General features: G+C 33.2%; 2 protein-coding genes across 2 annotated transcripts; both read left to right on the forward strand.

Annotated features, from left to right (window-relative positions):
- The first annotated feature begins 400 nt into the window (after positions 1-400).
- On the forward strand, positions 401-3667 carry LOC139882131 (low affinity sulfate transporter 3-like). The gene is made up of 11 exons (XM_071866500.1): positions 401-748; positions 829-877; positions 967-1349; positions 1434-1499; positions 1572-1802; positions 1925-2051; positions 2191-2477; positions 2887-3080; positions 3164-3249; positions 3332-3408; positions 3515-3667. The coding sequence occupies exons 1-11, from the start codon at positions 401-403 to the stop codon at positions 3665-3667; spliced, it is 2001 nt and encodes a 666-aa protein (XP_071722601.1).
- Positions 3668-4322: 655 nt separating this feature from the next.
- LOC139882128 (uncharacterized) lies at positions 4323-5368 on the forward strand. Its single transcript, XM_071866498.1, has 2 exons — positions 4323-4412; positions 5234-5368. Exons 1-2 carry the CDS (start codon positions 4323-4325, stop codon positions 5366-5368), a joined length of 225 nt encoding a protein of 74 aa, XP_071722599.1.
- Positions 5369-14283: the final 8915 nt, after the last annotated feature.

Consider the following 14283-nt stretch of genomic DNA (forward strand, 5'->3'; position numbering starts at 1 on the left):
TATAAATCTCATTGTACCATTATTTAAGGATTTTAATACTTTGGCCGGGAAAAAAAAAATCTTTATATAGCATATGTGTTTTATGATAATTTATAATTATAATTCTTGTTTAGATGATTAAATCAAAATACACATGACGTGTCTAAAAATAATTGGAAATAAATAATTCATTGCCAAAGTAATAATAAATATATTTTTTGTGGAATGCTAGTCCCTATATATTGCTGGCTAATTTCTTGATTTGTACCATATTTAGTGTCTAACGAGTGTAATATTACTTATAATTGTTTGGATATTGATCACTTGATTAGATTTCTTTTACTATAAAATCAATAATACAGAGTCTTTTACAAGTTCACCCAGCAGCGCACTTGAAAAAAAAAAAAACACACATAAGAACATGGGTTCACTTCCAGCAAATGATACTTACCACAGCGATGTTCTCGAGGACAGGCTGCAACCAGAGATGGAAGAATCGGCTTGTCGAACGGAGAGAACAAACTGGTTGCTTAACAGTCCTGAGGCACCAAATCTATGGCGACAGCTTATCGGCTCCTTCAAAGAAGCCACGTGTCTCCCTGGAAAAATCAAGAAGAACTCGAAAAAACAGAACGGAAAAGACCATTCTCCAGTTTCGTTATTGATGGGTGTTTTTCCGATCCTAGATTGGGGAAGGAGTTACAATGCTTGGAAATTTAAACGTGATTTAATGGCCGGTTTAACTCTTGCTAGCCTATGCATTCCTCAGGTATAACTTTTAATTTTCTCAATTTTTAATTTTACTTTGATTGAATTCTGATGACTAAAACTTTTTTGGATTTCTGGCAGAGTATTAGTTATGCTAATCTAGCCAGACTTGATGCTCAGTATGGCCTATGTAAGTATTTATATTTCTTCTTAATTAAATATGTTTATACTCTTAATTCAATGAAAAAAATGATGAATAATTTTTTCGTATTTTGTTAGATACAAGTGTTGTACCTCCATTGATATATTCTGTAATGGGGAGCTCTAAGGAGATAGCTATCGGACCCGTAGCCGTAGTTTCAATGCTTCTATCATCCATGATTCCCAAAATCGTCGATCCGACAGCCGATCCTATTGGCTACAGAAACTTTGTTTTTACGGTCACATTTTTCGCGGGAACTTTCCAATTTATTTTTGGATTGTTCAGGCTAGGATTTCTTATCGATTTCCTTTCCCATGCCGCGATTGTCGGATTCATGGCTGGAGCAGCCATTGTCATTGGTCTTCAACAACTCAAGGGCCTTTTCGGAATCAGCAACTCCTCAAACAAAACAGATGTTGTCTCTGTTTTGCATTCTGTTTTTAAATCATTACAACATCATGTGAGTTTACATATACCAATGTTTTATCTACATATTATTATTTGGCTTTGTCTATTTTTATTAATTACTGACAATATTTCACAGTGGTACCCTCTGAATGTTGTATTGGGTTGCTCTTTCTTAATCCTCCTTTTACTCTCCAGATATGTTGTAAGTAAACCAATTCCTTAATTCGTTCTGTTTTAGTCACCTTGTGATTAATTTAATTACCTTTTTGTTCAGGGAAGAAGAAACAAGAAGCTTTTCTGGTTGTCGGCAATGGCCCCACTCTTATCAGTAATATTATCTACTTTGATAGTATTCTTGACAAAAGCTGATGATCATGGAGTTAAAATTGTAAAGCACATAAAAGGGGGAATCAATCCAATCTCTCTTCATCAGTTACAATTTAAAAGCCCACATCTTGGGGAAGCAGCCAAAATCGGATTTATTACTGCTATTGTTGCTCTCACTGTAAGATTCTTTCCTCTTAACAATTCAATCACTAGTAGACAACTCTAAAATGTTATTCTTCACTACACGTCCGGAATTTCTTCACTTCACATTTTTATTACCACATGTATGTATGTCTACAGGAAGCAATTGCCGTTGGTCGATCATTTGCGTCGATAAAAGGCTACCATCTTGACGGAAACAAGGAAATGCTTGCTATGGGATGCACGAACCTTGTCGGTTCAATGACTTCTTGCTATGTAGCTACTGGTATGCTTCTTTAATTTTTACATGTAAGAATTATAAAAAACCGACAACTATTTTAGGACGGATATAGTATTATTTAAAATGGCAGAAAAATTATAAATCGTAATTTCTTACAATGATAAATATATATTTATATGTCCAGGTTCATTCTCGAGAACGGCGGTGAACTTCAGTGCAGGATGTGAGACAGTAGTGTCAAATATAGTGATGGCAATTACAGTTGTTTTGTCACTAGAAGCCTTCACTAAGCTCTTGTACTACACCCCGACAGCCATTTTAGCGTCGATAATCCTGTCAGCGCTTCCTGGACTTATCGACATTAAAGAAGCTCGAAACATTTGGAAAGTCGACAAATTGGATTTCCTCGCTTGTGTTGGCGCTTTCCTCGGAGTCTTGTTTGCATCTGTGGAAATCGGACTTCTAGTCGCTGTAATGTTTCCTTCTTTTTTCTAAAAGTATACTGCTATAATTTTAATTAATTAAGTAAAGCCAAAAACTTATTTAAATGTGTGGACCTCTTCTTGATTTCTTTGTTTAGATTTCTTAGGAAAAGAAAAATAGAAGTCAAAGTGGGTTCCAATAATTATTGGTCTCCATTAATTATTCACCAGCTTCCAATTTAATCCACCGTCACTTTACATCCATTTGATTGGTTTTAGAACTTTCCTGTTTAGGCAGATAAATCATGTCAACAAATTGGTAGATTGTGCTTGTATTCTCGAGTATTTAGCATATGAATGAATACTACCCAAGAATACAACTAAAACGTGTTGTGCCTATCTTAGTCATTTTCCTTGGTCCTATATACTAAATCATTGCAAATATTTAATTCCTTCAGCTAATAATCTCGTTTGCCAAATTATTGCTCAACTCGATTCGGCCTGCGATTGGAGCACTAGGAAGACTTCCAAGAACAGATATCTTCTGTGAGATGAATCAGTATCCCATGGCAATTAAAACTCCTGGGATCATGATAATTCGGGTCAATTCTGCTTTGCTTTGTTTCGCAAATGCCAATTTCATAAGAGAGAGGTACAAATCCAATCCGTTTCTTAACTTAATTACAAAAACAATTATTATGTTTTATTAATTTGGATACTCATTGTTCTGTATAGGATACTGGCGTGCCTCGACGAAGAAGATGACGAAAATGAAGAAACCGCTAAAGGAAGAATTCAAGTAGTAATCCTCGACTTGTCAAGTATGTTTAGCCACACCTAGCAAATAAAAGAATAATTTGAAATCCATAATTAGTGACTGATTAATCTTTTATGGCCGGACAGATGTTATGAATATCGACACTTCAGGAATCATTGCGATGGAAGAACTCAACAAGAAGTTGGTTTCACATGGCATACAAGTAAGAAAGAGTATTACTATTGTATATAAAAATGATGATGATGAAAAAAGCTGTGTAATTCAATTTTGATCTTAGACATTTATTTATATACTTGATGACTGTGCAGTTAGCTATGGCAAATCCGAGATGGCAAGTGATCAACAAGCTAAAACGAGCAAATTTTATCAACAAAATCGGAGCAGAATGGATATTTCTCACGGTCTCTGAAGCTGTCAATGCTTGCATTGCTTTGAAATTAGCTGGTCCAAGCAGCTGTTGAATGAATGGCTTGTTTAGGAATATTTCTTATAAAGTACTAATAGTGTTCAGTTCGTGTTCAGGCATGTATAATTAAAATCCACAATTTTAACAGTCCTTTGGTGTAGTGTTGGCCTATAAAAAGAAAATCCGAAAGACGGAAAGAGTCTCTCTTATATTCGTCAGATCCTCCAACTTTGCTTTGTATTTTGTATTGTACATTTAGTACTTCCTCAAAAGATGATGTTTGTTGTCCATTTGACCGTGTTTAAAAATATAAAATATCGTATGGTAGTAAAATTTAATGAACAATATTAATTTTATTTAGGGATCTAGGATTTCAATTCTTCACAGACAGGTTATCGGACGATTGTTGATATGGAGGAGCCATGAATTCGAAATAGGAATATGGGCATTTAGGGATTCTGATTTTAGATCTGGGATTTGGAGACTTCAATTTAAGTCTATGAATGAAAATTGTCAAATTGGGTTGAGTTATTATCAATTTATGTTTGAATCGAAACAAACCGATTTACAATCATATCATAAGTTCAGAAATCGTAATGTTTACAAAATAAACCAAGTTCAGAAATCGTATTCGATTTTACCGAACCGATTTTTCACTTATATCAGACAGGGGTTTCCGACTCCTCCCGATAGAGAATTGGCGAGATAAGATGGGCGCAGAAGAAGAGAAAACCGAAGCTCAAAGGCCTATTAACAATCTCATAACGAAGGATCAGTTTCTCTCTTGGAAACAGCAAAAGGTTTTCTCTATCGAATATTTCCATACCATTCGTTACCAATTTTAATTTTTGGGTGAAATTTTTATGCAATTGAATCGTAATTAGGGTACCCAATTGCCCGAATTTATGTTTAGTAGCAAAGGCTGGTAATTTCTTTCCCAATTCGGCAAAAATTTGTCATCTTTTTGGCATGTTGATGAAACAAGATTAAGGGGAAATCTTATTTATTTATTTTCTGTGTGATTCTGTCTTCTTATTTTACACTGACTTGGTTGGTGCTAACAAGTAACAAGTCTTGCTATGGTCTTATCCACGGACTGCTTTGCTTCCTTAAAATTTCTTTGCTGCCTGTTCATCTCTGTGGGCATAGATTTGTTTACAGTATATTTGCTTTGGTAATAACCCTATCTCAATCCAACCACCGATAAAGGGACTCAACATCCCGTGAACTCTTCAGGCTAAATTTATTGGACGCATTTTTTTGCTTCAATGAGTTCATGGGGGAGAGTGAGTTAAAAAATCATGCCTCTGCTTGACAATGAAATAAAGTTCCAATGATGACTTCCTTCTTCCTCTTCTCCATCCGCATTTGCATTTAAATACGACACTCGGTGATGATTTTCCACAACGAGACATTGGACTGGTCTATAGTGATTATGCATATAACTAGATTTTGATTGATGAGTAGATACATAATGATTTGGGTGTAATATCTTCTTCGTGCTGCCAGGTCTTGCTTGATTTTTAATCTAGTTTTGGTTGGTTGATTTGTCGAATTCTGCTGTTTCAAAAAACTGCAGTTGTCTGTTATTAATTATATGGTTTGCTATTGGATATTGCAGGATGCTGAAGTATCAGCTAGGAAAGCTGAAGCTGCTAGGAAACGTGCAGAAGACATTGCCGCAGGATTAATTCAAATGAATGGGCGAGAGCTTTTCGTCCACGATCCTTCTGTGTTCGATAACACTCTGTACTGAACTTATTAAATGCTGCTGATAGGAAGAATATATTTATTTACAGATGCCAGTTCTGATCAAGAATATATTTATTTCGTAATCTTAGGATTTAATTTCCTGTACCTATGACTTGAATGTCTTTAAAATTAAATGCATCTTTGAAATGGGAGCCATTCTATGGACGGCAGTGCGTACCTCGGATTAAGTTTATGGCTGGATCATCTCACTTTTGAAACGAAAAAACGGTCCTTAAAGAATTACCCTCTCGTTGGCATTATTTGCACTTCTTCATTATCACGCCTATTGTTTGTTGAAAACAGTTCAGTCTGACTTTTCATGTCCTGCTGGTATACTTTTTTGGTCGAACTTGAGGCCACAGATGTCTGCTCCTTACTTTCTGTTACTCCTGCTAGACTTCTCCCCAATTTTTGTCACCAAAAGCTTCGACATCGTCACATACTCCTTCCGTCCATAGTTAACTGTCACATTTTTTATGAAAAATATATTGAAAATATGACAATTAATTAGGGACGGAAGTAGTACTATTTAGTTGCCTCGAATTGTGATATTTACTTCTTTTCTACACTGATTATTCAGGGTTGTTGTTTCAAGTTATCCTGTTCGGATCGGGATACACAGCTATTTTCAGGGTTTACTTTCAATATCGGTAGTTCTGAATACACTTGAACCTCTATAAATTAATAATGTCACGTAATTTTATTTATTAATTTAACGAGGTATTAATTAGTTGTGTAGATTAATAATTATTAATTTATAAATTATAATATGCATATTGACCTAAATATATATGAACATTAATTTATATATTAAATATTAATTATGTATATTAATTGAATTGAATTATATATATATTATCATAAATTTTCGATATTCCATACCCATCTCATTAAAATAAAATGTATAAATCTACCCAACTATTAATATAATTACATGTACTCACATTAATAAGTTACACTTAGGCGGAGCCATAACTTTAAATCCTTACAAATTAATTGTTACTTTTATATATATAAAATGTGGAAAAGAATTGACAATTACTTAATGTTTCAAATCCAAGGATAGGGGGGAGTGTGAAGTCTAACAAGAGCTACATAACCAAATGAGCTGCAGCTCATAATAGTATCTAAGCGCACAATAATTTTTATATACAATAAATACACAACAGCCTAATTAAAAAAAAAATTTCCGGCAGGAGGGGTTGTCGTGGCACACCTAGATCTTCCTAGTTCCGCCATCGAGTATAAATCTACTCAACTATTAATGTAGTTATATGCTACCAACATTAGTTACTACATAAAAAGGGTACTATACAACGCTAGAAATCAATAGAAAAAATTGACTTCTCATCTCAACTTTGAAATAAACAATCACTTTACATCACTCTCTTTTATAATATAAAAATTTTACAACGAGTTTTCTTAATACGGTAAGAAAAGTTAGAAATGAGATTTGAGGTGATATAGTTTTTTTTAAAAAAAAAACAAGTAACATGAGATTCATATTGTTATAACCTATTTAGTTTAGTTATTAATTACGTATAAAATATTTCGATATAGATCCTGAATAATCTATTTACATGTCAAATTGGGACATATATGAATTTGTTTTTCTGTATTATCTTATAAATTTTAACAAATTATTAATTTAATACGTTGGTCCCGACTCGGGGTCAAAAAAATTATTATTTTAGTGAGGTTATTAATTTATCGAGATCTATTGTATTCATAGTGATTGATTTGTAGATAGTTTACCTAAATCATTTAGAGATCAAACATTTATCATTGGACTGAAAATATAATATTTGTTCTTGGATTGATTGTGGCTTCCGTAATAGGATCTGTTTGTTGGCTTGAAGTTTCCCTTTTATGGAGGTGTAAGCGTTTTTGTGTCTAGCTTGGAGGCGCAAGGTGATTGTAGAAGTCACAGACATAATCAATTTGTGTGATTCTAGTTACTATACTTTGTGAAGTTCCCTCTATCAATGTTGTTGTTATTGTTAGACTTCTCTTAGACTCAGCAATTCGGTTTGAAGCTTGAAAGCAAACTTCAATCAACAAATAGCAGCAAAAACAGGAAGCAAAATATTAAAGGCTATAAAAATAGATTCAACTACAAGCAAATAGATAATAAAAATTCATTATGTTGTTGATTTGATAATAAATGCTATTGGGGTTTAACTCACCGGTTTAAGGGTTGGAAATCTTATTAAAAATTAAGGTTAAGGCTATTTTGTTGTACCTAACATTACCAATGCAAATTGGAGTTGTAAAATTGAGAAAAAAAGATGAACTTATGTTTTTCTACAAATTTTTCATTAACACAACTTAGAAATGTCTTTGCGGCTACAAGTGTTTAAATATGAAAATCATAAAGACCTAGACTGTAATTCCCATATTTTACAGTCAGATTTATATAGAGGAAAATGGTAAAAGTGAAATCCTAACTGAAAGTTCAGAAGATGACAAAACAGTACAGTTAAAAAAGCAAAAACCATTCTAATTTTGGCAAAACCAGTATGGTTTGATCAAAAACAAATCCGGAGTTGTTTTCTTGCTCACTACTCTTCTCCTCATTTCAGAATAACCCTTCCAAGTGAAATAAAGCTGGTAAAATACTGTAGTAACTTCTTCTTCTTCCATTTACAGAATCAGATTAAAAGAGCTTCAAATGTTGACTTTTAGATGACTTTTCTTCTTAGCCATGTAAATGAACTCGAACCATTATAGAAAGAACTCATAAACTATTTTAAATGTAAATGCAAAACTACTTCTTCAATATCTTAACTGAGAATTCAGATGATCATGGGACTTGTTTTGGCTAAAATTGGAAATAAGGCTTCAATAGCAAGAACTCATCTTTTCAAGTTAGAATCAAGCATACACCTTCATATCATCATTATGAAGCTATTCATAATCATTCTGAAGCAGAAAAACCAAGAAAAGTCGACTGCAGCAAAAATCCCCAAATTCGGCTCATGTTCTTCACTTCCTGGAAAATCCAATAGGCATTTTATTCATTACTATTTAATCGATGAAATTGACTTAACCATTCGATTCGCATAATCTATTATAGTGAATCTAGAGCTTTGAATCGATTGTTTTGATCAACTACAACGAAAGAACTATCAAACCCTAGTTTATTATTCGACGGAACTAAAAAGGAAACTTCTAAAGCACTGTAGCATTTCTAAAATAGGAAACCCTAACTTTCAAATTGGGCATTTCCAATTCGGAGAATTGTGGATGAATTGCACAATGAAGCATTGTTACCGACTTCTTCCTGAGTAGTCTGATATGTTGCCTGAGCTCCGAAGATGCTCCGTCTAGTCCGACAAATGTCAATTTTGTAATTTCGGATAGAGCGATTTTCAGAAAATATAGTGATGTCCTCCACCTTTGGCCCAACTACAGAATCATCCTTGACTTCTTTCCAATATCCATTTTCCTCCTTGATTGTAGATATCTTCATCTCTTCACAAACAAGTCCTGATTCGATTCTAAGGTTACTTCCACTGCACTGTTTCATTCCTTTTCGATTTATATTCTTTAGAAATTCTTCTAAGAAGATTCTTGAGGCATACTTTCCCAAAACTGTAGCTTGTAACTTCATTTTCAAACTTTTCTTCTTCAAGCTCTTCTTTTGTCTAGAGCCATTGTTCACTACAAACAAAGTGACATACTATGATAATTTAATTTTAAGTGTCAATAAATACTAGATTTTTCGTGCCATTTACAAACTGTCACAACATTCTCTTGAAACAACAATAATTTATAAAAAAATATGGATATAAGTTGAAACCTTTTGTTACATTTTGTTAAAACTGTTACAAATTATTTTATACAAACAAAGTCCTAACATTTTTCTAAAAATTATTATGTATTTTAATTTGTATATCATACAATTTTAATATAACTATAGCTATACATCTATAGAATATTCCTTCTACTTAAAAAAACAGTTTTTCTTTTTGAAATTACGATTTTTTTTTAATATTTTTTTTAAAAAAACTGCTTTATTCACAAGACTGTTTATTTTTATAGAAATAAAAATCTAAAAAAAAAAGTAAATGATTTATCGTTGGTGCGACGGCGGAGAAAGAGGGAGGCGGTGCGTCCGATCGGTGGTGAAGAACGGCGGAGTTGTGTTGGATCGATTAGATGGTGGAGGCAAAGACGTGCGATCTGGTGGTGGATGGTGCTTGTCTTGCTGGAGACGATGGTGCAGGTGGATCGACAACGGAATGAGAGAAGTGGCGGCCCGACATGGTGGTGAAGTGGTGGTTGGTGTGGTTTGGTGGTGATGTTGATCCGGTAGTGCTCCTCGACCAAGGGGAGTGCTCCTTTTTGCAATAGGATCTGTTAAAGTATTGGTATGAACAAAATTAATAAAGTCGATCTATCGGTGTCGAAATCTGCTGTTTGGATTGAAGATGATGTTCCTGATTTCTGGGTTAAGGGGCCGCCTTTCATCCGCTCTTTGTCTGGAAATTGGAAATTTTCTTAACTCCAAATGTTGCGTCCATTTGAGGAAAATCCTACTAGCTGCTAAAGAACATATTTTCACATTCCTGATGAATGGTAAGGTATGATACTTTCAAAGATATTATCATTCTAATTATTGTATTTTTCAGTGGTGGTGGCGTGCTTGAGGGAGGAGGCCATTCATTCTTCATTTTTATTTTCTTTCACAAGTGTTAATTTGTAAGTCCTTTGTTTAAAATTGAATTATGGATATCTAAATTGATCCGAAAATCTATACAGGTCGATTGAAATGCAGACAAAGTAGTATCGATTGGATTAAACAACTTGAGATTGGTGAAGATGCTAAAGCAGGTTTATATAAACAAAGAAACATTCTTTGCTGCGGGGAGAAATTCTTTATAGAAATGTTAATTAAATACTTTGTTTGCTGTGTTTAGGGATTTTATACCTCCACACGACAGGCTGTGTTCATGCCGTTATCCAGAAGGATTTGAAAGTAGCAATATTCTTCTTGATAAGTTTGAAAGAAGAGCTCGATGGTACTACTCCACAGCAGGAGGAAATGGGTGACAAGAAACTGGATTGAAGAACCCGATTTGTTGTGGTTTTAACTCAAAGTTTCTGTTATTGTCTCAGATCCTCTAGAGTCACAAAGTTACCTTCCAACTCTTTTAAATTGTGGCCTCAACCAAATGCGTGCAGGGGTAAGTAATTTTACCTTCTCCTATTCCAAAAAAAAAACTCTAAGATGATTATAGTTATGGCAGCCTTCTTTATTCTATTCAAAATGTATGCTTTCGAAAATTTGCTTATACTAAATTGATTAAAGATGATATTTTAGAAAGGGCAACAAATGCTGCCAATTTAGTTAGAAATAAGAAGAAAAAAACCTTAACGCTCCTTATTTTATTTCTGCTCTTGCTTTCATTGTGAAATGGAAATGTTGAGGTGCATGTTATTTCATCACAGATTGGGGGACCCTTGACTTGGGCATGTTCTTTGTACTCGATTAATAGCAGAGTTTTGTTGAAGGGCTTGTTCAGTTGTTTTGAGTTGCACGACTAATCATTATTTTTGTTACTTTGCTTTTCTACAAAATGGCAGATATTTCAGTTAAATTGTTCGACTTTGGAACTGACATAATTATCCCTTGCAGATATACGACATGGCCAATGGTAAGGCGCTCAAATTTTTCTGAGTTGTATCATCACGAATGTTATTGTTTATATTGTGAGTTATGTTGCTGGCCACTCTTAATGTCCTGCCGTTGGTCATTGTTATGAACTGAGTCAATGGTTAACTTAAAAGGCATCCTAATAATGAAAATGCTTTATTGATAGAGCAATGGAATTTGATAGGTTATTGCTCTAATCTGCTTTGCACAATGGTTATATAGTTGTCTCAGGTAAACCCTTATCACTAGTTGTCTCACAAAAATCTTCTCAGGCCAGTAATTGTGCATCCTTGAGGGGAATGATTGTTTTTCTGGCCAAAATCTTCACAAACATCTATTGTTCGGAGTTTAAGGTAGCTGACTCTTCCTCACTTGTACATTTAGTAAATGTGTTTATATAACATGTAGTTCCTCTAATTAGCTAATACTATATTATGGCCAAACGTGGAGCTTTTGACTTGGGAGAGAGATTCGTTGTTGATTATTTGCATTCACATTGAAGAAATGCATATCTTTGAAGATAGTTTGTAGCTTCTAATATTGAATTAAAGTAGCCTGAGCTGTTATGAGTATTCAAATCATAACTGCAAAATTATTGCCATTTTGTTGAATTGCTCAGAAGTTTGATTGATATCTTGTGTTTTCGTACTTGATGTTATGACTTCTTATTTTTGAAATCCTTTTCCATTTTGTTACTCCTCTGAATAATCCTCATGCTTCTGAATTGCAGGTTGAGAATATATTGGCTTTAGATTTTTCAAGTAAAGCGGACAAATGTTTTGAGCCACAATAGATTGCATTGCGTCTTTAAAGTGCTCTGGATGATTAGGTCAGCACCTATACTGGACCACAGATGTATTCCTGCATCTCGGGTACAGATTCGAGACTAAGGCCCCTTTTTGATAGTTTTAGGCCAGATGAACTCGAGTCTCAAATTCTTACTGCCAAACATGACAAGGAAGCAGTTTCCAGCTAGCTAGTAAGACTGCTCCTTTTTGGGTTTATGATAAAGTTATTTTGTAGTTGTAGCTATGTATTTCTATTTAGTATATCATGTTTGTAATTTTGTAGTCGTAGCTATGTTATTTGTGTATGATTTTATTGAATTTAATGAACAGTCTATATTTTGCAAATTTACTTTTGTTCAATAATGAGAAATAAATTGTTACATCCCAAATATTAATTTGTTACACATAGAATTTTAGTTTAATATCATATATATATATATTCATCATATAATAAGATGCATGATTAAAATTAAAATGATAATATGACATTACGTGAATTGTTATAACGTTATATTAAAAATTAAATAGATATAAAGATTGAATTGTATAATTGATTAAATAATTAGAGTGCGGAGATATTCTTATAATTAATAGAAATTAAGGATTCTACAAGTTTTCACCGAGCGGATGGAAGCTGTTTATATATATATATATATTAAAAAAAAGGGAGACATAGAAGCTGTTTATATATATATATATTAAAAAAAAGGGAGACATAAGAGAAAATTTGAGTGAAAAAAGAAAAAAAAATCAGATCGAGTGAATGGAGAGAAAAGATATATATATATATATATATACACTATACTATGTATCTGTTTCTATCAGGTATTAATTAAAATATATATATAAAGGGAGATCGGCTCAGGAGTGAATGAGTGGGAAAGAAAGAAAAAAAACCGTGATAAAGAAAGAAGAGAGAGGGAGAGTTAATTAATTAGAGGAGATCAATCGAAAACATCGAAGGAGAAGAAGCTAAACCTAATTAGCTTAAATTACACATAGAGTTTGGTAAATATTTTTAATTTATGTTGGATTTAAGTTTTGATGTCATGAAATATATATGTAATGATTTGTGTGAGAAATTGTCAAAATAATTTGAATAATTCAGATCAAGGGTTTGGTGATAAGATTGTATACGTATTAAGTTGATTCAACTTTGAGTAACATGTATGTGTTGATCTTGATATATTAGTTTGCGTACATTGAGAACGACATTAGGATGCATTTCATGCATTCACGGCATTTCATATAGAATTATCTAATTATCGGAATTTCTATTATAATATTAATGTTATAGGTAATGGAGATCGAGCGGGTGACCAACCTTGAGTGGTCCCAATTGTTTGTATTTTGGGGGAGGTAAGTACCGTATGTAAGATAATCGTAATATAACGGTTTTCTAATAAACCGTTGTCTTTAGTGTTTCCTTGATGGTAAATTACTATATTATATGATTCGATTTGAAAGCGTGGTTATAATCGAGCTTGAGAAAATGTGACATTGTAAATATATATTATCTAATTTATTGGAAACTTGATTTGGATTCACATTGATTTTTGAACTATGATTTGATAGGATAAATTACTATATTATATGATTTGATTTGAGAACTTGATTTATAATCGTTATTTGAGAAAAATACGACATATGTAACGCGATATTTCTATATGTCAATATCGAGATATATTTGAGAATTTTATTTGATTTATCCCAATTTTTGAGCTATGTCAGGATTATTAATATATATATATATTGTTGATTTCGAAACGTAATTTGGTTGACATATGTGTAGGATACGGCCGTATATTTCTATCATTGAGGGTAGAGTGATCGATTTGTAACGATGACGGGCCCACGGTGAGGCTAACAATAGACATGATGGTGTATCGTTACTCATACCTAGACATGTTCTAGGGAGCACGTGCCATAAAAATCATGCCATGATAAGCAAATATGATTTTATTGAGACATGTTCTTGGCTTATCATGAGATCATAACAAAATAACTTTGTGAACTTGAAAATTTGAGAATATTAAAATATTCTTTCGATCATTTGATAAATTGATTGTTGACATTTCTAATAAGATTTTATAGCTGTTTTGGAGACAATTTTGGGACATAATTTATTAGACTATTGTTATATTGCACTATATATTATATTTGGTACTTACTGAGTAACCCCACTCATCCCAAAATATATATTTCTTTTCAGATTTTGCAGGACTAGGTTCGATACTCTAGCCTCGTCTACTCGAGGACTTACTCCGAGAGCTTACGATCTTCCTTTTTGGTATATCTCCCATGTACATTAGTCGTTTGGGCTTGTAAACTATCAATATAAATTCTAATATAGTTAAACTCTGTGTTGATAGAATTTGGTGGTATGACTTACGATTTCTGTCTTGTGGGATTGTTGTGAGCGTAGATGTTATAATGCCGATTTTTTTGTTTTTAGTCGGAGGTCGTTATGTA

This window comes from Rutidosis leptorrhynchoides, unplaced genomic scaffold (assembly GCF_046630445.1).
Source record: "Rutidosis leptorrhynchoides isolate AG116_Rl617_1_P2 unplaced genomic scaffold, CSIRO_AGI_Rlap_v1 contig231, whole genome shotgun sequence".
Taxonomy (NCBI): Eukaryota; Viridiplantae; Streptophyta; class Magnoliopsida; order Asterales; family Asteraceae; genus Rutidosis; species Rutidosis leptorrhynchoides.

Bases quoted from the DNA above. Each gene is read 5' to 3' on its own strand.
- LOC139882131 (XM_071866500.1), top strand. From the start codon at position 401: ATGGGTTCACTTCCAGCAAATGATACTTACCACAGCGATGTTCTCGAG. The intron at 2,478-2,886 runs GTAATGTTTCCT...TAATTCCTTCAG, and splicing joins AAATCGGACTTCTAGTCGCT to CTAATAATCTCGTTTGCCAA. The intron at 3,409-3,514 runs GTAAGAAAGAGT...ATGACTGTGCAG, and splicing joins TGGTTTCACATGGCATACAA to TTAGCTATGGCAAATCCGAG.
- LOC139882128 (XM_071866498.1), top strand. From the start codon at position 4,323: ATGGGCGCAGAAGAAGAGAAAACCGAAGCTCAAAGGCCTATTAACAAT. The intron at 4,413-5,233 runs GTTTTCTCTATC...TGGATATTGCAG, and splicing joins TCTCTTGGAAACAGCAAAAG to GATGCTGAAGTATCAGCTAG.